At 44.5% G+C, this 25,028-nt stretch overlaps 1 protein-coding gene across 1 annotated transcript in view; it reads left to right on the forward strand.

Annotated features, from left to right (window-relative positions):
• Positions 1-25,028, forward strand: part of LOC106609934 (catenin alpha-2) — a 767,831-nt gene that overhangs the window by 703,180 nt on the left and 39,623 nt on the right. The window contains exon 14 of the mRNA XM_045722643.2: positions 265-378. Coding sequence (XP_045578599.1) covers positions 265-378 — 114 coding nt within the window. The remainder of the gene's footprint in view (positions 1-264; positions 379-25,028) is intronic.

A 25,028-nucleotide genomic window follows, 5' to 3' on the forward strand; every position in this document is an offset into this window, starting at 1 on the left:
CCTGACCTGATCAGGACAGTCATGACACCATCATGTTTTGTTATCTCTCTCTCTCTCTCTCTCTCTATATATATATATATATCTCTTTCTCTCTCTTGCCTACATCTACTATTCTTTCATTTCTCTTCTCATCTCCCACACACACCTTTCGCTTCTCTCCCTAATACTTTCTCCTTCCCCCCTTTGTCTCCCCCATCTCTTTCTACCCCATCCCCCTCTCTCTCTCTGTATTTTCCCTCTCCATCCCCCCACCTTTCTCTGTAGACACCTGAGGAGCTGGAGGACGACTCAGACTTTGAGCAGGAGGACTACGACGCCCGCAGCAGGACCAGTGTCCAGACAGAGGACGACCAGCTCATCGCCGGACAGAGCGCCAGGGTGAGTGGAACTCTAGAACCAGCTCTCAAACCCCATTAGAACCATACACCACACTCTAGAACCTGCTCTGGAACATTCCATAGCTCGCTGCATAGATTATTTAAACATGACTGAGTTGGAAATGGGACCCTATATAGTGCACTACTTTTGAGTCAAGAGGTGCAATGCGTCGGGAATAGGGTGCCATTTCAGATATGCCCAAGGATACCCCTATTTTTTTCACAATGGCCTCTGTTCCAGTCAGTGGGATGTCCCAATGGTCATAATGTAAAGGTCAACCCAGTCCTTCAATTACTTGTGCACACTATCGTATTGACTCGAACAGTACTGTGCTGGCTCAGGTATTTTCCTTTCACATTGTCCTTCCCTGCACAGTTCCAGCAACTCTGGTGGATTCGTAACCAGGTCAGCCCAGGAAATCCAGGCTGGGCTCATTTTAGCTCATGCTCAGTAATGTGAAAAGGGTATTGTTGTGGTGTGTCATATTGCAAGTCGGCCTTCCCTTTCATTACCTAAAGCTCTTGTTGCGCCACTTCAGTTTCTCACATGTTCAACATAATGTAAATTCCCAGTGGGTTCTTCGCTGGATAAACAGCACTATTGTATGATTTCAATATCACAGGATTCCATCATACGGTAAACGAAAAGCACATTGAAATGATCATAGCCTAATTTGATTGTTTTGAAATGACTATCCCACTCGGGAGGAGAGACAGGTGTAAAATTGCGAGCGCAAATGAAGCTGTGGCAATTACCGTATCCCCCCTTCGATATTACTGGGAACGCACACACGACGCATGCCAAGCCTGGATGGCGCCAGCGATCACCGGGGCTTTGGGCTTTGCGCACATTAGCATTTTTTCCCCATGTATTATTTGTACACCAGGGCCCTGCTTAAAGTACATTAAAGGGTATCAGTGCTTGCCACCCCTACAGCAGGGAGAGTGGTTGGCGGTGAGGGTTGGTGAATGGATTGTGGAATGCCGTGTGGCAGGAAAAGGTTTGGCCTCATGCCTCCTCTAATCCTGAGAGGTCTACTGCTGCTAGGAAGCCCAAGAGAGAGAGAGAGAGAGCGAGAGCGAGAGAGAGAGAGAGAGATCAAATGTATTTATAAAGCCCTTATAGCCGATCATTCAGAGTTAGAGACAGCAGGTGCTGTAGAGAGACAGTCAAAAACAGCAGGTCCGGGACAAGGTACCACGTCCAGTGAACAGGCCAGGGCTCCATAGCCGCAGGCAGAACAGTTGAAACTGGAGCAGTAGCATGACCAGGTGGACTGGGGACAGCAAGGAGTCATCAGGCCAGGTAGTCCTGAGGCATGGTCCTAGGGCTCAGGTCCTCCGAGAGAAAGAGAGAGAAAAAAAGAGAGAGAATGAGAGGGAGCAGACTTAAATTCACACAGGACACTGGATAAGACAGGAGAAGTACTCCAGATATAACAGACTGACCCTAGCCCCCCCCCCCCCCCGGCACATAAACTATTGCAGCATAAATAATGGAGGCTGAGACAGGAGGGGTCGGGAGACACTGTGGCCCTGTCCGACGATACCCCCAGACAGGACCAACATATAACCCCACCTACTTTGCCAAAGCACAGCCCCCACACCACAAGAGGGATATCTTCATCCACCAACCTACTACCCTGAGACAAGGCAGAGTATAGCCCACGAAGATCTCCCCCATGGCACAAACCTGGGGGGGGCGCCAACCCATACAGGAAGACCACGTCAGTGACCCAACCCCCTCCTTGGGACGGCATGGAAGAGCACCAGTAAGCCAGTGACTCAGAGGGGAACTGGCCAGGCAGAGACAGCAAGGGTGGTTTGTCGCTCCAGCGCCTTTCTGTTCACCTTCACACCCCTGGGCCAGACTACACTCATAGGACCTACTGAAGAGATGAGTCTTCAATAAAGACTTAAATGTCGAGACCGAGTCTGCATCTCTCACATGGATAGGCAGACCACCAGAGCTCGATAGGAGAAAGCCCTGCCTCCAGCTGTTTGCTTAGAAATTCTAGGGACAGTAAGGAGGCCTGCATCTTGTGACCGTAGCGTACGTGTAGGTATGTACGGGAGGACCAAATCGGAAAGGTAGCAGCAAGCCCATGTAATGCTTTGTAGGTTAGCAGTAAAACCTTTGTAGGTTAGCAGTAAAACCTTGACATCAGCCCTAGCCTTAACAGGAAGCCAGTGTAGAGAGGCTAGCACTGGAGTAATATGATAAAATGTTTTGGTTCTATCCAAGATTCTAGCAGCCATGTTTAGCACCAACTGAAGTTTATTTCATGCTTTCCGGGTAGCCGGAAAGTAGAGCAATGCAGTAGTCTAATCTAGAAGTGACAAAAGCATGGATTAATTTTTCTGCATCATGTTTGGACAGAAAGTTTCAGATTTTTGCAATGTTACGAATATGGAAAAAAAGCTGTCCTTGAAATATTCTTGATATATTCATCAAAAGAGAGGTCAGGGTCCAGAGTAACACCGAGGTACTTTTGAGATGACTGTACAACCATAAAGATTAATTGTCAGATCTAACAGAATATCTCTTTGTTTCTTGGGACCTACCTAGAACTAGCATCTCTGTTTTGTCCGAGTTTAAAAGTAAAACATTTGCCGCATAGCAGTGAAAGTTAACATTATGTTTCCGAATGACATCACCAAGAGGTAAAATATATAGTGAAAACAATAGTGGTCCTAAAATGGAACCTTGAGGAACACCGAAATTTACAGTTGATTTTTCAGAAGACAAACCATCCACAGAGACAAACTGATATCTTTCCGACAGATAAGATCTAAACCAGGCCAGAACTTGTCCGTGTAGACCAATTTTGGTTTCCAATCTCTCCAAAACAATGTGGTGATCGATGATATCAAAAGCAGCACTAAGGTCTAGGAGCACGAGGACAGATGCAGAACCTTGGTCTGACACCATTAAAAGGTCATTTACCACCTTCGCGAGTGCAGTCTCAGTGCTATGATGGGGTCTAAAACCAGACTGAAGAGTTTCGTATACATTGTTTGTCTTCAGGAAGGCAGTGAGTTGCTGCACAACATCTTCAAAAATAATTTTTTGAGAGGAATGGATACAGGCCGATAGTTTTTTATATTTTCTGGGACAAGGTTTGGCTTTTTCAAGAAAGGCTTTATTACTGCCACTTTTAGTGAGTTTGGTACACATCTGGTGGATAGGGAGCCGTTTATTATATTCAACATAGGAGGGCCAAGCACAGGAAGCAGCTCTTTCAGTAGTTTAGTTGGAATAGGGTCCAGTATGCAGCTTGAAGGTTTAGAGGCCAAGACTATTTTCATCAATGTGTCAAGAGATATAGTATTAAAAAACTTGAGTGTCTCACTTGATCTTAGGTCCTGGCAGTGTTGTGCAGACTCAGGACAACTGAGCTTTGGAGAAATATGCAGATTAAAGAGGAGTCCGTAATTTGCTTTCTAATGATGATGATCTTTTCGTCATAGAAGTTCATGAATTTATTACTGCTGAAGTGAAAGCCATTCTCTCTTGGGGAATGCTGCTTTTTAGTTAGCTTTGTGACAGTATAAAAAATCAATTTTGGATTGTTCTTATTCTCCTCAATTAAGTTGGAAAAATAGGATGATCGAGCAGCAGTGAGGGCTCTTCGATACTGCACGGTACTGTCTTTCCAAGCTAGTCGGAAGACTTCCAGTTTGGTGTAGCGCCATTTCCGTTCCAATTTTCTGGAAGCTTGCTTCAGAGCTCGGGTATTTTCTGTATACCAGGGAGCTAGTTTCTTATGACAAATGTTTTTAGTTTTTAGGGGTGCGACTGCATCTAGTGTATTACGCAAGGTTAAATTGAGTTCCTCAGTTAGGTGGTTAACCGATTTTTATACTCTGACATCCTTGGGTAGATGGAGGGAGTCTGGAAGGGCATCTAGGAATCGTTGGGTTGTCCGAGAATTTATAGCACGAATTTTGATGATCCTTGGTTGGGATATGAGCAGATTATTTGTTGAGATTGCAAACATAATAAAATGGTGGTCCGATTGTCCAGGATTATGAGGAAAAACATTAAGATCCACAAAATGTATTCCACGGGACAAAACTAGGTCCAGAGTATGACTGTGGCAGTGAGTAGGTCCGGAGACATGTTGGACAAAACCCACTGAGTCGATGATGGCTCTGAAAGACTTTTGGAGTGGGTCTGTGGACTTTTCCATGTGAATATTAAAGTCACCAAAAATTAGAATATTATCTGCCATGACTACAAGGTCTGATTCAGGGAACTCAGTGAGGAACGCTGTATACGGCCCAGGAGGCCTGTAAACGTTAGCTATAAACAGTGATTGAGTAGGCTGCATAGATTTCATGACAAGAAGCTAAACATTTTTGTGGGGGTAAATTGAAATTTGCTATCATAAATGTTAGCAACACCTCCACCTTTGCGGGATGCGCGGGTGATATGGTCACTTGTGTAACCAGGAGGAGAGACCTCATTTAACACAGTAAATTCATCAGACTTAAGCCATGTTTCAGTCAGGCCAATCACATCAATATTATGATCAGTGATTAGTTAATTGACTATAACTGCCTTGAATGTGAGGGATATAACATTAAGTAACCCTTTTTTGAGATGTGAAATATCACAACCTCTTTCAATAATGACAGGAATGGAGGAGGTCTTTATTCCAGTGAGATTGCTAAGGTGAACACTGCCATGTTTAGTTTTGCCCAACCTAGATCGAGGCACAGCACACTGACTGTACTGGCTGTACTAGACTCCACTAAGCTGGCAGGGTGGCTAACAGCCTGCTGCCTGGCCTGCACCCTATCTCATTGTGGAACTAGAGGAGTTAGAGCCCTGTCTATGTTCACAGATAAGATGAGAGCACCCCTCCAGCTAGGATGGAGTCTGTCACTCCTCAGCAGGCTAGGCTTGGTCCTGTTTGTGGGTGAGTTCCAGAAAGAGGGCCAATTATCTACAAATTCTATCTTTTCGGTCGGGCAGAAAACAGTTTTCAACCAGCGATTGAGTTGTGAGACTCTGCTGTGGAACTCATTACTCCCCCTAACTGGGAGGGGGCCAGAGACAATTACTCGATGCCGACATATCTTTCTAGCTGATTTACAAGCTGAAGCTATGTTGCGCTTGGTGACCTCTGACTGCTTCATCCTAACATCGTTGGCGCCAACGTGGATGACAATATCCCTATACTCTCTACAGTCGTGGCCAAATTACACAAATATACATTTTCACAAAGTCTAGTGCCTGAGTTTGTATGATGGCAATTTGCATATACTCCAGAATGTTATGACGAGTGATCAGATGAATTGCAATTAATTGCAAAGTCCCTCTTTGCCATGCAAATGAACTGAATCCCCCAAAAACATTTCCACTGCATTTCAGCCCTGCCACAAAAGGACCAGCTGACATCATGTCAGTGATTCTCTCGTTAACACAGGTGTGAGTGTTGACGAGGACAAGGCTGGAGATCACTCTGTCATGCTGATTGAGTTCGAATAACAGACTGGAAGCTTCAAAAGGAGGGTGGTGCTTGGAATCATTGTTCTTCCTCTGTCAACCATGGTTACCTGCAAGGAAACACGTGCCGTCATCATTGCTTTGCACAAAAAGGGCTTCACAGGCAAGGATATTGCTGCCAGTAAGATTGCATCATCAAGAACTTCAAGGAGAGCGTTTCAACTGTTGTGAAGAAGGCTTCAGGGCGCCCAAGAAAGTCCAGCAAGCGCCAGGACCATCTCCTAAAGTTGATTCAGCTGCGGGATCGGGGCACCACCAGTACAGAGCTTGCTCAGGAATGGCAGCAGGCAGGTGTGACTGCATCTGCACGCACAGTGAGGCGAAGACTTTTGGAGGATGGCCTGGTGTCAAGAAGGGCAGCAAAGAAGCCACTTCTGTCCAGGAAAAACATCAGGGACAGACTGATATTCTGCAAAAGGTACAAGGATTGGACTGCTGAGGACTGGGGTAAAGTCATTTTCTCTGATGAATCCCCTTTCCGATTGTTTGGGGCATCCGGAAAAAAGCTTGTCCGGAGAAGACAAGGTGAGCGATACCATCAGTCCTGTGTCATGCCAACAGTAAAGCATCCTGATACCATTCATGTGTGGGGTTGCTTCTCAGCCAAGGGAGTGGGCTCACTCACAATTTTGCCTAAGAACACAACCATGAATAAAGAATGGTACCAACACATCCTCCGAGAGTAACTTCTCCCAACCATTCAGGAACAGTTTGGTGACGAACAATGCCTTTTCCAGCATGATGGAGCACCTTGCCATAAGGCAAAAGTGATAACTAAGTGGCTCGGGGAACAAAACATTGATATTTTGGGTCCATGGACAGGAAACTCCCCAGACCTTAATCCCATTGAGAACTTGTGGTCAATTCTCAAGAGGCGGGTGGACAAACAAAAACCCACAAATTCTGACAAACTCCAAGCACTGATTATGCAAGAACGGGCTGCCATCAGTCAGGATGTGGCCCAGAAGTTAATTGACAGCATGCCAGGGCAGATTGCAGAGGTCTTGAAAAAGAAAGACTGCAAATATTGACTCTTTGCATCAACTTCATGTAATTGTCAATAAAAGCCTTTGACACTTATGAAATGCTTATAATTATACTTCAGTATTCTGTAGTAACATCTGACAAAAATATCTAAAGACAATGAAGCAGCAAACTGTGGAAATTAATATTTGTGTCATTCTCAAAACTTTTGGCCACGACACTCGCCAGTTTTAGCCTTAGCCAGCACCATCTTCAGATTATCCTTAAAGTCGGAAGCCCTGCCCCCTGGTAAACAGCATATAATCACTGGATGATTATTTTTAAGTCTAATACTACGGGTAATGGAGTCACCATTGACTAGGGTGTTCAATTTATCAGAGCTAATGCTAGGAGACTTCGGCGTCTTAGACCCTTTAACGGGCGGAAGAGAGACCAGAGAATACTCTGACGCTTTTCTTAATGGGGAGAACCGGTTGAAAGTTTCTGTCGGCTGAATGAGCGACACCGGTTGAGCGTTAACTACAGCATTTCCTTCCAGAAGCCATGAGAATATTGTCCGGCAGCGGGGACTGTGCAAGCGGATTTGAAGCTGGGCTTGCAGCCCAGCTATCCTCGCCTTCATAACCTCTTACATCTAGGCATTCCGCTAGCGGAAGCCCGTTCTGCCAGCGGAACCCCTAGCCAACAGCCAATGGGATCGCATGGCGCGAAATACAAAAACAACTAAAATACCACAATTACATTTTCTCAAACATACGACTATTTTACACCATTTGAAAGATAAACCTCTCGTGAATCCAACCACGTTGTCTGATTTCAAAAAGGCTTTACAGCGAAAGCAAAACATTAGATTATGTTAGGACAGTACATAGACCAAAATAACGACACAGCCATTTTCCAAGCAAGCATATATGTCAATAAAACCCAAAACACAGCTAAATGAAGCACTAACCTTTGATGATCTTCATCAGATGACACTCCTAGGACATTATGTTATACAATACATGTATGTTTTGTTCAATCAAGTTCATATTTATATCCAACAGCTTTTTACATTGGCACGTGATGTTCAGAAAATGTATTCCCACCAAAAACCTCCGGTGAATTTACAAAAATACTCACCATAAACATTGACAAAATACATAATAATTATTTTAAGAATTATAGATACAGAACTCCTTTATGCAATCGTTGTGTCAGATTTTAAAATAGCTTTTCGGCAAAAGCACATTTTTCAATATTCTGAGTACAAAGCTCGCCATCACGGTGAGCTATTCAGCACCTGCCAAGTTCGGGGCAACCTAAACTCAGAATTAGTATTAGAAATATTGTATTACCTTTGCTGTTCTTTGTCAGAATGCACTCCCAGGACTGCTACTTCCACAAGAAACGTTGTTTTTGTTAGAAATAATCCATAGTTATGTCCAAATACCTCTGTTTTGTTCGTGCGTTCAGGTCACTATCCAAAGGGTAACGCGCGAGTGCAATTCGAGACACAAAAAGTCAAAATGTTCCATTACCGTACTTAGAAGCATGTCAAACGCTGTTTAAAATCGATTGTTATGGTATTTTTAACGTAAAATTGCAATAATATTCCAACCAGACAATAGTGTATTCATTCAAGGAGGAAAAGAAAAAACAGCGTGCTCGCGGGAACGCACATATCCAATCTCTTTGTCCTCAGGCAGACCACTCAGTAACTGAGCTCCTATACTCTGCCCAGAAACAGGAGAAGGCTCAATCCACTTTCTGAAGGCTTTAGACAGCCATTGGAAGCCTTAGAAAGTGAAACATAACAGCACAGATACTGTAGTTTCGAAAGGGACTAGAAAGAAGAACTACATTTCTCAGATCCTACACTTCCTGGTTGACTTTTTCTCAGGTTTTTGCCTGCCATATGAGTTATTTTATACTCACAGACACCATTCAAACAGTTTTAGAAACGTCAGAGTGTTTCCTATCCAAATCTACTAATAATATGCATATTCTCGTTTCTGGACAAGAGTAGTAACCAGTTTAAATCGGGTACGTTTTTTCATCCGGCCGTGAAAATATTGCCCCCTATCCATATCAGGTTAAGGTGATCGTTCTCCTGTATATTATGAGTACAGCGACTGCAATTAGAAGGCATAATGTTACTGTTACTACTTAGCTTCGGCTGGTGGAGGTCATGTAGATCTATGTGTCCGGGGTGTCCGGGGTGAAAAAGTTGAATTAAAAAAGTCGAGCGAGGGAAAAATAAAAAATATAAAACCGTAAAGTTGGCAGGTAGCAAAAAAATGTTAGCAACAAATCTCACAGCAGCACGTAAAAAAGTCTACATGTTGTGACTGGAAATGACGATAACGGAAATGACGATGTCTGCTGTACGGAGCACACACCACCACCATGTCTCTCTCTAAACGAAGCTGTCAAAAAGTTGAAAGGAGCGGAAAATAAACAGAGAGAACGGTTGTGTCAAACTCCATGATTATAACACCTAACTTTGTCCATAAGGCGGGCCCAGCACTGTACTTTAGGCAGCACAGACAGCCATTGTTCAGGGAGACTGGTAGGAGTTCCGGCAAGGGGTCTGGCGCCTGTTTCGCCAGGGTGAGAAGTGGGGACAGTTGGGTCTCATCAAATCCCACTGAGTCGTCCCACGGTGTCCCGTGGCTCACACATGAGCACACACACACCCACGACCCCCTGCAGCGAGGGCCATCTGAGCGCAAGCGCATCACACAGAGTTTAATAAGTGTCTTTATGTTCTTTGTATCTCTGTGAGTGGGCTATACCTCCTGCTACTAGTTAGTTTGAGGTGCATGCTCCTGAGTCACATGTAGAAAATGGATGCCACTTGACATAAATGGGTGCTATTCATTTAGAAATGTAGACATGCTTGCTATCACACTCACACACACATGCGCAGACACACGCACGCATGCACACACTCACATATTAGAGGTTGACCGATTTATGATTTTTCAACGCCGATACCAATGCCGATTATTGGAGGGCCAAAAAGCCGATACCAATTAATCGGCCGATTTTTTTATTTTATTTGTAATAATGACAATTACAACAATACTGAATGAACACTTATTTTAACTTAATACAATACATCAATAAAATCAATTTAGCCTCAAATAAATAATGAAACATGTTCAATTTGGTTTAAATAATGCAAAAACAAAGTGTTGGAGAAGAAAGTAAAATTGCAATATGTGCCATGTAAAAAAGCTAACGTTTAAGTTCCTTGCTTAGAACATGAGAACATATGAAAGCTGGTGGATCCTTTTAACATGAGTCTTCAATATTCCCAGGTAAGAAGTTTTAGGTTGTAGTTATTATAAGAATTATAGGACTATTTCTGTCTATACGATTTGTATTTCATATACCTTTGACTATTGGATGTTCTTATAGGCACTTTAGTATTGCCAGTGTAGCAGTATAGCTTCCGTCCCTCTCCTCACTCCTACCTGGGCTCAAACCAGAAACACATTGACAACAGCCACCCTCGAAGCAGCGTTACCCATGCAGAGCAAGGGGAACAACTACTCCAAGTCTCAGAGTGAGTGACGTTTGAAACGCTATTAGTGCGCACCCAGCTAACTAGCTAGCCATTTCATATCGATTACACCGTTCCGTATTTTATCTAACGGGTGGCATCCCTAAGTCTAAATATTCCTGTTACATTGCACAACCTTCAATGTTATGTCATAATTACGTAGAATTCTGGCAAATTAGTTCACAACGAGCCAGGCGGCCCAAACTGTTGCATATACCCTGACTCTGCGTGCAATGAACGCAAGAGAACTGACACAATTTCACCTGGTTAATATTGCCTGCTAACCTGGATTTCTTTTAGCTAAATATGCAGGTTTAAAAATATATACTTCTGTGTATTGATTTTAAGAAAGGCATTGATGTTTATGGTTAGGTACAGTCGTGCAACGATTGTGCTTTTTTCGCAAATGCGCTTTTGTTAAATCATCCCCGTTTGGTGAAGTTGGCTGTCTTTGTTAGGAAGAAATAGTATTCACACAGTTCGCAACGAGCCAGGCGGCCCAAACTGCTGCATATACCCTGACTCTGTTGCAGAGGTGACACATTTTCCCTAGTTAAAATAAATTACTGTTAGCAGGCAATATTAACTAAATATGCAGGTTTAAAAATATATACTTGTGTATTGATTTTAAGAAAGACATTGATGTTTATGGTTAGGTACACGTTGGAGCAACGACAGTCTTTTTTCGCGAATGCGCACCGCATCGATTATATGCAACGCGGGACAGGCTAGATAAACTAGTAATATCATCAACCATGTGTAGTTAACTAGTGATCATGATTGATTGATTGATTGTTTTTTATAAGATAAGTTTAATGCTAGCTAGTAACTTACCTTGGCTTCTTACTGCATTCCCGTAACAGGCAGGCTCCTCGTGGAGTGCAATGTAAAGCAGGTGGTTAGAGCGTTGGACTAGTTAACCGTAAGGTTGCAAGATTGAATTCCCAAGCTGACAAGGTAAAAATCTGTCGTTCTGCCCCTGAACAAGGCAGTTAACCCACCGTTCCTAGGCCGTCATTGAAAATAAGAATGTGTTCTTCACTGACTTGCCTAGTAAAAAAATATTATACACATTTTTACAAATTAAATTAAAATCGGCAAATCGGTGGCCATAAATACCGATTACCGATTGTTATGAAAACTTGAAATCGGCGCTAATTAATCGCCCATTCCGATTAATCGGTCGACCTCTATCACATACACACACATACAGTACATTAGCTTATAGTCGATACATGCTTACTGTATACTGTACACACACACACGCAAACAGGCACACGTACACTCACATTTTCACATAGACACACACACATAAAAGATGCGGTTAGCCTAGCCACAGGTGTCCTGTCCACTCGCCCTGACCTATCATGTCACGGTAAAGCCTGTTTACCTTCTCACGTTAATGTGAAGGAAATACCAATTGGCACACCACAGTGTGTGTTGTTATTAGAATAGACAAGAAGAAAGGTGATCAGCCATCTTCTGTGTCTTCTCAGTGCGAGCTGACATGGTGAGCATGTCCGGGTTTACACCCACTGTTCCTTTCATGTGTAGGGTATCATGCAGCACACACAGCGCTGACACGAGGTTAGCTACTCCCCACTGGTCAAAAACTGGTTCAATCAAGAGTGTTTTCACCAAAGATTTCAACCCCAAAAGTCTATGTGATGACGTTGAATCAATGTGGGAAACTGATTGGATTTGCAAAGTGTTATCAATGAATGATGGGGGGGGTTTTTCAGTTTTTTTCCCACTCAACTTTGAACCTAAGTCCAATGAAAGGGTGAAATGTTTGCATGATTTCACGTTGAATTCACGATAGTTGACAACTCGACCAAATGTAAATCAAAACTAGACGTTTAACTGACATCTGCGCCCAGTGGGTCTCTCTTTGTGTCAAACACACACAAACCACAAACTAAGTTAGCCTCTCTCTCTCCATCGCTCTCTTTGGCCTAGTTCACACTGATGCGCAACACATTCTGACACTACGGGTGTGATGCAAAGGATATTTTTTGTTTATTTGACTGCACAACAATTATTACACCGCCATTGTGCGGAGTCTCCAGTGTGAACAAGGCTTTATTTATCTTGCTTTCTCTCCCTCTCACTATTCCTTTTTCTCTCTCTCTGTTTTTCTCTCCTCCTCCCCTCTCTCGCTCTCAGTAATCCGGGGCGGCCCCGAGAGCCTTTGTTCCTCGAGCGGCTTTTCCTGGTGCAGTGCTCCGCTTGTCACTTCTATTATACTTATGCATAGAGCTGAGTTATTAGAATCAAACATGCATATTAAGAGGAGGGAGCAAACACACACCTCTCTCTCACTCTGTCTTTTTGTCGTCCACTCACACAGACACACACATACTCACACAGAGACAGAAAGACACACACACACTCACACAGAGAGACACGCACATACAATGGCTTGCGAAAGTATTCACCCCCCTTGGCATTTTTCCAATTTTGTTACCTTACAACCTGGAATTAAAACTTATTTTTCGGGGGTGTGTATCATTTGATTTATACAACATGCTTACCACTTTGAAGATGCAAAATATTTTATATAGTGAAACAAACAAGAAATAAGACAAAAAAAACTGAAAACTTGAGCGTGCATAACTATTCACCTCCCCAAAGTCAATACTTTGTAGAGACACCTTTTGCAGCAATTACAGCTGGTATGTCTCTATAAGCTTGGCACATCTAGCCATTGGGATTTTTGCCCATTCTTCAAGGCAAAACTGCTCCAGCTCCTTCAAGTTGGATGGGTTCCGCTGGTGTACAGCAATCTTTAAGTCATACCACAGATTCTCAGTTGGATTGAGGTCTGGCCTTTGACTAGGCCATTCTAAGGCATGTAAATGTTTCCCCTTAAACCACTCGAGTGTTGCTTTAGCAGTCTGCTTAGGGTCATTGACCTGCTGGAAGGTGAACCTCCGTCCGAGTCTCAAATCTCTGGAAGACTGAAACAGGTTTCCCTCAAGAATTTCCCTGTATTTAGCGCCATCCATCATTCCTTCAATTCTGACCAGTTTCCCAGTCCCTGCGAATGAAAAACATCCCCAAGGCAAGATGCTGCCATCACAATGCTTCACTGTGGGGATGTTATTCTCAGGGTGATCAGAGGTGTTGGTTTTGCGCCAGACATTGCGTTTTCCATAATGGCCAAAAAGCAACATTTTTGTCTCATCTGACCAGAGTACCTTCTTCCATATGTTTGGGGAGTTGTCACGTCTGTCAGAATGATCGGACCAACGCGCAGTATGGTTGTAGTTCCACATCTTTTTATTTATAGTGAAACGTTGCAATACACCAAATACTTGAAATACAAAAAACAACAAACCGTGATGCAGAGAGGAAAACACACTACTCAAAATTAACAACCCACAAACCCAAAAGGAAAAACCCCCTACTTAAATATGATCTCCAATCAGAGGCAACGAGGACCAGCTGCCTCCAATTGGAGATCAACCCAAAAAACAACATAGAAATAGAAAACCTAGAACACAAAACATAGAAATAGAAAACAAGAAAACCAACCAAACACCCCCTGTCACACCCTGACCCATCTACTATAGATTATGACCTCTTACAAGGGTCAGGACGTGACAGGAGTCTACCACATGCCTTTTTTCTTTAAGCAATGTATTTTTTCTGGCCACTCTTCCGTAAAGTCCAGCTCTGTGGAGTGTATGACTTAAAGTTGTCCTATGGACAGATACTTCAATCTCCGCTGTGGAGCTTTGCAGCTCCTGCAGGGTTATCTTTGGTCTCGTTGTTGCCTCTCTGATTAATGCCCTCCTTGCCTGGTCTGTGAGTTTTGGTGGATGGCCCTCTCTTGGCAGGTTTGTTGTGGTGCCATATTCTTTCCATTTTTTAATAATGGATTTAATGGTGCTCTGTGGGATGTTCAAAGTTTTGGATATTTTTTTATAACCCAACCCTGATCTGTACTTCTCCACAACTTTGTCCCTGACCTGTTTGGAGAGCTCCTTGGTCTTCATAGTGCCGCTTTCTTGGTGGTGCCCCTTGATGCGTGGTGTAGTAGACTCTGGGGCCTTTCAGAACAGGTATATATATACACTGAGATAATGTGACAGGTCATGTGACATTTAGATTGCACACAGGTGGACTTTATTTAACTAATTACGTGACTTCTGAAGGTAATTGTTTGCACCAGATCTTATTTAGGGGCTTCATAGCAAAGGGGGTGAATACATATGTATTCACCACTTTTCCGGGGGTTTTTTATATAATTTTTTGAAACATGTTATTTTTTTCATTTCACTTCAGCAATTTGGACTATTTTGAGTAAGTCCATTACATGAAATCCAAATAAAAATCCATTTAAATTACAGGTTGTAATGCAATAAAATAGGAAAAACGCCAAGTGGGTTGAATACTTTTTCAAGGCACTGTACATGCAAAAAAGCACACACGCACACACACAGAGAGAGACACACAAACACACAAAGCCCCCCCTCCCTAGCTGTCTTCTAACACAGTGATTGGATAACACTGTTGATAGGTCAGCCATAAAATTGAACTCGCTAGTGTCTGGGCAGTTTATTTCAAATGAAACAAATTAAAGTAATTTCGCAATGCCCCTGCCTGTGAAGAAACCTGGAAAGCGCCGTGCCTAATACCCGCCGAGCCACTGAGTGTATTGGCACATGCTCTATAGGATGGGATTTGCCACTGCACTAAGCTCCCAAGGCCCGCTCTTGTTGTTATCAGTAAGCAGAGGAAGGGATTTTGGGATAAGTGAATTCTGGAGAGCGGGAGAAGAAAAAAAGAACCTCACCTAGTACCTTCCCTTCCCCCCACCACCTATTATGACATCCCAATTGGCCCCTGTGTTTCTTTGTAAAGCTCCATTGAGAAAGTTTGAGCACTAAACTAACCTTTTTGAGCCGCCATCTTTATTTCATTGACAGTTGGGGTGGATTCCCTTTAATTCAGCAGAGGAATTGGAACCAGACCTGTAAAATTGTCTATACACTTTTTACAGTAGTGGTAAACACTTAATTGCTAGAGGTAAGAGGTGACATAGTTAAGAAATAGTTGCGTGTATTTTGCCACAATAAGGGAAATGTACTCCTAAATACTTTTCCATAAGGCTTCACTGTTTGAGGTTGTTACTCTCCAATTAGACTTGATGCAGGTGTGTGACAGCCATACAGCCAGAGCTGGCCATGTTGCCAAGATAGACAAGTCAACCTTTTTTCTACCTCTGCTTTTTGTTTTTTTTGTGTTTGCAGTTGCTAGCTGACCAAGATCCTTTTTACTTTAGTTGAGTTCTTGTTTTCACTGTGGTTGTATTGATTGTCTGACACTTCCTCTGTCAGTATGATTACATGGCCTTCCAGTTACCAGCAAGAACAGGTCTGGTCATAGTGCCCCTGGAGAAAGGTGAACTTGGTTGGGGCAAACTTATTTCAACTGCCTGCCTCCCTCTAAAGGGGGTAGCTCAAAATGTCTGCCACCAAAAAGACTTCACACCCCGTAAGGCCTTGCTGCTGTGACCAAGTTGCAAGTGATGTTCTTGATTGGTTTATTAGCAGTGTAGCTCTCCATTTGAACATCCTCAATAAAGAATGGTGCCTGAGGGGATGGCTGCAATTTTACCAATTGTGCGATATTGTTTGTTTTTTCGCATTGTTTGTAACTTATTTTGTACATAATGTTGATGCTACTGTCTCTTATGACCGAAAAGAGCTTCTGGAAATCAGAACAACGATTACTCACCTTGAACTGGATGAAGATTTTTTTCTGAGTCTGATGTGAAGGATATAATGTTGCTCCTGGACAAGGCCCAAATCCCCGTCATTCGCATGAAGGAAATACAGGAGGCTCAGATCAGGGTGCCTTGTGAGAAATTGTTAGCGAGTGAGTAACCTGCCATTAGCCAACGTGCGATCACTGGAGAATAAACTGGATGAGCTCCGCTCGAGACTATCCTACCAACGGGACATTAAAAACTGTAATATCTTATGTTGCACCTAGTCGTGGCTGAACTACGACACGGATAATATACAGTTGGCTGGGTTTTCTGTGGATCAGCAGGACAGAACAGCTACGTCCGGTAAGACGAGGGGTGGGGGTGTGTGTCTATTTGTCAATAACAGCTGGTGCATGATGTCTAAAAGGCATTGCTGGCCTGAGGTAGAGTACCTCATGATAAGCTGTAGACCATACCTACTAAGAGAGTTTTCATCTATATTTTTTGTAGTCTATTTACCACCACAAACTGATTCTGGCACTAAGACCACACTCAACGAGCTGTACAAGGCCATAAGCAAACAAGAAAATGCTCATCCACAACAGCGCTCCTAGTGGCCGGGAACTTTAATACAGGCGAACTTAAATCCATTTCTACCAGCATGTCACATGTGCAACTAGAGGGGAAAAAAACTCTAGACCACCAAATCTCTCCCTCGCCCTCCATTTGGCAAATCGAACCCTACCCATTATATCCTCCTGATTCCTGCTTACAAGCAAAAACTAAAACAGGAAGTACCAGTGACTTGCTCAATACGGAAGTGGTCAGATGACGCGGATGCTACGCTACAGGACTGTTTTGTTAGCACAGACTGGAATATGTTCCGGGATTCATCCAATGGCATTGAGGAGTATACCACCTCAGTCACCAGCTTCATCAATACGTGCATTGATGACGTCTTCCCCACAGTGACCCTACGTACATATCCCAACCAGAAGCCATGGAGCTAAAGGCTAGAGCTGCCACTTTCAAGGAGCGGGATACTAATCTGGACGCTTATAAGAAATCCCGCTATGCTCTCAGACGAACCATCAAACAGGAAAAGTGTCAATATAGGACTAAGATAGAATCCTACTACACCGTCTCTGTTGCTCGATGGATGTGGCAGAGGCAGGGCTTGCCCAGTGACGCGAGCCTACCAGATGGGCTAAATGCCTTTTATGCTCGCTTTGAGTCAAGCAACACTGAAGCATGCATGAGAGCACCAGCTGTTCTGGACGACTGTGTGATCACGCTCTCCGTAGAGAATGTTGACATTTAAACAGGTCAACATTCACAAGGCTGCAGGGCCAGACAGATTACCAGGACGTGTTCAGAGCATTCGCGGACCAACTGGCAAGTGTCTTCACTGACATTTCCAACCTCTCCCTGACCGAGTCTGTAATACCTACATGTTTCAAGCAGACCACCATAGTCCTTGTGCCAAAGAAAGCGAAGGTAACCTGCCAAAATGACTACCGCCCCGTAGCACTCTCGTTGGTAGCCATTAGGTGCTTTGAAAGGCTGGTCATGGTTCACATCAACACCATCATCCCGGAAACCCTAGACCCACTCCAATTTGTATACTGCCCCAATAGATCCACAGATGACGCAACCTCAATCGCACACAACACTGCCATTTCCCACCTGGACAAAAGGAACACCTATGTGAGAACGCTGTTAATTGACTACAGCTCAGCGTTCAACACAATAGTGCCCACAAAGCTCATCACTAAGCTAAGGACCCTGGAACTAAACACCTCCCTCTGCAACTGGATCCTAGACTTCCTGACGGGCATCCCCCAGGTGGTAAGGGTAGGCAACAACACATCTTCCACGTTGATCTGCAACACGTGGGCCCCTCAGGGGTGTGTGCTTAGTCCACTCCTGTACTCCCTTTTCACCCACGACTGTGTGGCCAGGCACATCTCCAACACCATCATTAAGTTTGCTGACGACACAACGGTGGTAGTTCTGATCACCGACAACGATGATAGGTCAGAGACTTGGCAGTGTGGTTCCAGGACAAAAACCTCTCCCCCAACGTGAGCAAGACAAAGGAGATGATCGTGGACTATAGGAAAAGGAGGGCCGAACACACCCCCATTCACATCGACAGGGCTGTAGTGGAGCGGGTCGAGAGTTTCAAGTTCCTTTGTGTCCATACCACCAACAAACTATCATGGTCCAAACACACCAAGAAAGTCGTTTAAGAGGGCCTTTTCCCCCTCAGGATACTGAAAAGATTTGGCATAGGTCCTTAGATCCTCAAAAAGTTATACAGCTGCACCATCGAGAGCATCCTGACCGATTGAATCATCGCCTGGTATGGCAACTCCTTGGCACCCGACCATAAGACACTACAGAGTGTAGTGTCTACAGCCCAGTACATCACTGTGGCCAAGCTTCCTGCCATCCGGGACCTATATACTAGGCGATGTCAGAGGAAAGCCCAAAAAAGACGCACGGCAAGTTGTATCACAGTGCCAAGTCTAGGTCCAAAAGGCTCCTTAGCAGCTCCTACCCCCAAGCCATAAGACTGCTGAACAATTAATCAAATGGCCACCCGGACTAATTGCATTGCCCCCCCCCCCCCCCCCACCTTTGTTTTTACACTGCTGCTAATCGCTGCTTATTACCTATGCATAGTCACTTTACCCCTACCTACATGTACAAATTACCTAACCTGTACCCCCGCACATTGTCTCGGTACCGGTTCCCCCTGTATATAGCCTCATTATTGTTCTTTTATTGTGTTACTTTATTACATTTTTATACATTTTTTTACTTTAGTTTATTTAGTAAATATTTTCTTAACTCTATTTTCTTAAAGCTGCATTGTTAGTTAAGGGCTTATAAGTAAGCATTTCATTTCATTTCACCTGTTGTATTCGGTGCATGTGACAAATACAATTTGATTTGATTTGTTTACCTCTGCTTTGCGTTTGCCATGTAAGCTACATATGTAGGTTATTTTCTATTTTATTGATTAACATTTAAGTTCAGATCTTCACCCTTGTCTCTCAGTGTTCATGGCCAAGCCTATGTTTAGTGTTGGCACACTTGATTTAATGATACAGATTGTAACAACCTTACATTTGGGAAGAAATTACAATAATGCAGAATTTCTCATAATGATAATTGGAAAAGGTCAGATTTGTCAAAGCAAAATGTAAGCTCTTTGTGGAAGCTGCAGATGTTCTATCGCTCTAAAGTCAATAGAATCCAAAAACTCTATACAGTACACTTGGGGCTCTATTCAATCGGTATCACCGAAGCATTACAGATTGTGTGCTCAAAATTGAAAGGTAATTTCTGATTGAGCTGACATATTCGGGATTTACTGTGAATGCAATGTCTGCTAATGCGGGAACATTGCCTATACATTTTAATCACACTGTAACGCTGAATTTCCGCAATACAGATTGAATAGGGTCCTAGATGTTATGTAATTGTTGCATACTGTAGCCACTAGCCACATATACAGTTGAAGTCGGAAGTTTACATACATCTTAGCCAAATACATCTAAACTCAGTTTTTCACAATTCCTGACATTTAATCCTTGTAAAAAGTCCCTGTCTTAGGTCAGTTAAGATCACCACTTTATTTTAAGAATGTGAAATGTCAGAATAATATGTGAGAGAATTATTTATTTCAGCTTTTATTTATTTCATCACATTCCCAGTGGGTCAGAAGTTTACATACACTCAATTAGTATTTGGTAGCATTTCCTTTAAATTGTTTAATTTGGGTTAAACGTTTCGGGTAGCCTTCCACAAGCTTCCCACAATAAGTTGGGTGAATTTTGTCCCATTCCTCCTGACAGAGCTGGTGTAACTGAGTCAGGTTTGTAGGCCTCCTTGCTCGCACATGCTTTTTCAGTTCTGCCCACACATTTTCTATAGGATTGAGGTTAGGGCTTTGTGATGGCCACTCCAATACCTTGACTTTGTTGTCCTTTTAAGCCATTTTGCCACAACTTTGGAAGTATGCTTGGGGTCATTGTCCGTTTGGAAGACCCATTTGTGACCAAGCTTTAACTTCCTGACTGATGTCTTGAGATGTTGCTTCAATATATCCACATCATTTTCCCTCCTCATGAATCCATATATTTTGTGAAGTGCACCAGTCCCTCCTGCAGCAGAGAGCCCACACATGATGCTGCCACCCCTGTGCTTCACGGTTGGGATGGTGTTCTTCGGCTTGCAAGCGTTCCCCTTTTTCCTTCAAACATAACGATGGTAATTATTGCCAAACAGTTCTATTTTTGTTTCATCAGACCAGAGGACATTTATCCAAAAAGTACGATCTTTGTCCCCATGTGCAGTTGCAAACCGTAGTCTGGCTTTTTTATGGCGGCTTTGGAGCAGTGGCTTCTTCCTTGCTGTGCGGCCTTTCAGGTTATGTCGATATAGAACTCGTTTTACTGTGGATATAGATACTTTTGTACCTGTTTCCTCCAGCATCTTCACAAGGTCCTTTGCTGATGTTCTGGGAGTACGTTCATCTCTAGGAGACAGAACGAGTCTCCTTCCTGAGCGGTATGATGGCTGCGTGGTCCCATGGTGTTTATACTTGCGTAGTATTGTTTGTGCAGATGAACGTGGTACCTTCAAGCATTTGGAAATTGCTCCCAAGGATGAACCAGACTTGTGGAGGTCTTGGCTGATTTCTTTTGATTTCCCCATGATGTCAAGCAAAGAGGCACTGAGTTTAAAGGTAGGCCTTGAAATACATGAAATACATCCACAGGTACACCTCCAATTGACTCAAATTATGTCAATTAGCCTATCAGAAGCTTCTAAAGCCATAACATCATTTTCTGGAATTTTCCAAGCTGTTTAAAGGCACAGTCAACTTAGTGTATGTAAACTTCTGACCCACTGGAATTGTGATCAGTGAGTTATAAGTGAAATAATCTGTCTGTAAACTGTCTGTAAACAATTGTTGGAAAAATGTTGTGTCATGCACGAAGTAGATGTCCTAACCGACTTGCCAAAACTCTAGTTTGTTAACAAGAAATTTGTGGAGTGGTTGAAAAACGAGTTAATGACTCCAACCTAAGTGTGTGTAAACTTGCGACTTCAACTGTATCATGTAGATTCCATCTACAATGTATGTAGAACTAGATACAGTAATGACCGGTAATGACCTAAATGTTTGGATGTTCAGTTGTAGAAGCAGAACATATAGATGTAGAACAATGTAAAAGTTGATGTAGGCTACTTGATTATGGCTGTAAGTGTGTGCGTAAATTTTGAATGATCAGTAAAATTCATAATGAGGGGCAATAGTTTAGAGCTACAAGAAGATACATTGAAAGGTATGGTTATGTGGTAGTGAAAGTGGGAGAGTGCTAGTATTGAAATCTACCAAAAAACTGGATGCAAATGTGTTTCTAGCTCCAAAACGTAAGATTTAAGTATTGAATTTAGATTTATAGACTAGTGATGAGTTAACTCAATGAATCTTTTAGCAGGTTACCCAGATCCAATACCATTGTAATACACCTTGGTGTAAGGGTTTGCGCTTCAACAAACACCTTGAAAATAAATGTCAAGACACATGTCTTAGAGGCCCAAAACTGGCCATACATTAGATTGGTCGACATGGGAAGATTCCTCAGTCGTCACTACAACCGATAATTATAGAGCTCACATGTCACGATCATGAGGAAAGACGGACCAAGGCGCAGCGTGATTAGAGTTCCACATCTTTAATATACAGTGAAACTTCCACAAAACAATAAACAAACATGGAGCTGGCTTGGCCGCCGTGCCTAGACTGGGCATCGGCGCAGAGGAAGGCTCCGGCCTTGGAGTGGGATTGGATGCCGTGCCTGGACTGGGCACCGGCGCAGAGGAGGGCTCCGGCCATGGAGCTGGGTTGGCCGCCGTGCCTGGACTGGGCACCGGCGCAGAGGAAGGCTCCTGCCAGGGAGTGGGACTGGACACCGTGCCTGGACTGGGCATCGGCACAGGTTGCACCGGACTGATGACATGCTCCTCAGGTCGAGTGAGTGGAGCTGGCACAGGACCTACCGGACTGGGGAGGTGCACTGGAGGCCTGGTGCGTGGAGCCGGCACAGGTGGCACCGGACTGGTGACACGCACTTCAGGGCGAGTCCGGGGAGCTGGCACAGGATGTACCGGACAGGGGAGGCGCACTTGCGGCCTGGTATGTGGAGCCGGCACAAGTGGCACCGGACTGTTGACACGCACTTCAGGGAGGGTGCGGGGAGCTGGCACAGGACGTACTGGACTGGGGAGGTGCACTGGAGGCCTGGTGCGTGGAGCTGGCACAGGTGGCACCGGACTGGTGACACGCACTTCAGGGCAACTAAACTCGGCAACAAAAAGAAACGTCCCTTTTTCAGGACCCTGTCTTTCAAAGATAATTCGTAAAAATAAATAACTTCACAGACCTTCATTGTAAAGGGTTAAACACTGTTTCCCATGCTTGTTCAATGAATCATAAACATCTAATGAACATGCACCTGTGGAACGGTCGTTAAGACACTAACAGCTTACAGACGGTAGGCAATTAAGGTCACAGTCATGAAAACACTAAAGAGGCCTTTCTACTGACTCTAAAAAACACCAAAAGAAAGATGCATGCTGCAAGGAGGCATGAGGACTGCAGATGTGGCCAGGGCAATAAATTGCAATGTCCGTGCTGTGAGACGCCTAAGACAGCGCAACAGGGGGACAGGACGGACAGCTGATCATCCTTGCAGTGGCAGACCACGTGTAACAACACCTGCACAGGATCGGTACAAACCCGAACATCACACCTGCGGGACAGGTACAGGATGGCAACAACAACTGCCGAGTAACACCAGGAACACACAATCCCTCCATCAGTGCTTAGACTGTCCGCAATAGGCTGAGAGAGGCTGGACTGAGGGCTTGTCGGCCTGTTATAAGGCAGGTCCTCACCAGGCATCACCGGCAACAACGTTGCCTATGGGCACAAACCCACCGTCGCTGGACCAGACAGGACTGGCAAAAAGTGCTCTTCACTGACGAGTCGCAGTTTTGTCTCACCAGGGGTGATGGTTGGATACGCGTTTATTGTCGAAGGAATGAGCGTTACACCGAGGCCTGTACTCTGGAGCGGGATCAATTTCGATGTGGAGGGTCCATCATGGTCTTGGGCGGTGTGTCACTGGACTGAGCTTGTTGTCATTGCAAGCAATCTCAACGCTGTGCGTTACAGGGAAGACATCCTCCTCCCTCATGTGGTATCCTTCCTGCAGGCTCATCCTGACATTACCCTCCAGGATGACAATGCCACCAGCCATACTGCTTGTTCTGTGCCTGATTTCCTGCAAGACAGGAATGTCAGTGTTCTGCCATGGCCAGCGAAGAGCCCGGATCTCAATCCCATTGAGCACGTCAGGGACCTGTTTGATCGGAGGGTGAGGGCTAAGGCCATTCCCCCCAGAAATGTCTGGGAACTTGCAGGTGCCTTGGTGCAAGAGTGGGGTAACATCTCACAGCAAATCTGGTGCAGTCCATGAGGAGGAGATGCACTGCAGTGCTTAATGCAGCTGGTGGCCACACCAGATACTGACTGTTACTTTTTGACCCCCTCCCCCTTTGTTCTGGGACACATTTTTCCATTTCTGTTAGTCATATGCCTGTGGAACCTGTTCAGTTTATGTTCAGTTGTTTAATCTTATGTTCATACAAATATTTTCACATGTTAAGTTTCCTGAAAATAAACACAGTTGACAGTGAGAGGACGTTTCTATTTTTGCTTAGTTTTCTAATGTTTAACATTTTGTTAGAAGGATTACTTAATCCTATCCCAGGTATTCCTTAAAGAGGTGGGGTTTCAGTTGTCTCCGGAAGGTGGTGATTGACTCCGCTGTCCTGGCGTCATGAGGGAGCTTGTTCCACCATTGGGGTGCCAGAGCAGCGAACAGTTTTGACTGGGCTGAGCGGGAACTGTGCTTCCGCAGAGGTAGGGAGGCGAGCAGGCCAGAGGTGGATGAACGCAGTGCCCTTCTTTGGGTGTAGGGACTGATCAGAGCCTGAAGGTACGGAGGTGCCGTTCCCCTCACAGCTCCGTAGGCAAGCTCCATGGTCTTGTAGCAGATGTGAGCTTCAACTGGAAGCCAGTGGAGTGTGCGGAGGAGCGGGGTGACGTGAGAGAACTTGGGAAGGTTGAACACCAGACGGGCTGCGGCGTTCTGGATGAGTTGTAGGGGTTTGATGGCACAGGCAGGGAGCCCCGCCAACAGCGAGTTGCAGTAATCCAGATGGGAGATGACAAGTGCCTGGATTAGGACCTGCGCCGCTTCCTGTGTGAGGCAGGGTCGTACTCTGCGAATGTTGTAGAGCATGAACCTACAGGATCGGGTCACCGCCTTGATGTTAGCGGAGAACGACAGGGTGTTGTCCAGGGTCACGCCAAGGCTCTTAGCACTCTGGGAGGAGGACATAATGGAGTTGTCAACCGTGATGGCGAGATCATGGAACGGGCAGTCCTTCCCCGGGAGGAAGAGCAGCTCCGTCTTGCCGAGGTTCAGCTTGAGGTGGTGATCCGTCATCCACACTGATATGTCTGCCAGACATGCAGAGATGCGATTCGCCACCTGGTTATCAGAAGGGGGAAAGGAGAAGATTAATTGTGTGTCGTCTGCGTAGCAATGATAGGAGAGACCATGTGAGGATATGACAGAGCCAAGTGACTTGGTGTATAGCGAGAATAGGAGAGGGCCTAGAACTGAGCCCTGGGGGACACCAGTGGTGAGAGCATGTGGTGCGGAGACGGATTCTCGCCATGCCACCTGGTAGGAGCGACCTGTCAGGTAGGACGCAATCCAAGAGTGAGCC

Source organism: Salmo salar, chromosome 08, assembly GCF_965601325.2.
Source record: "Salmo salar chromosome 08, fSalSal1, whole genome shotgun sequence".
Taxonomy (NCBI): domain Eukaryota; kingdom Metazoa; phylum Chordata; class Actinopteri; order Salmoniformes; family Salmonidae; genus Salmo; species Salmo salar.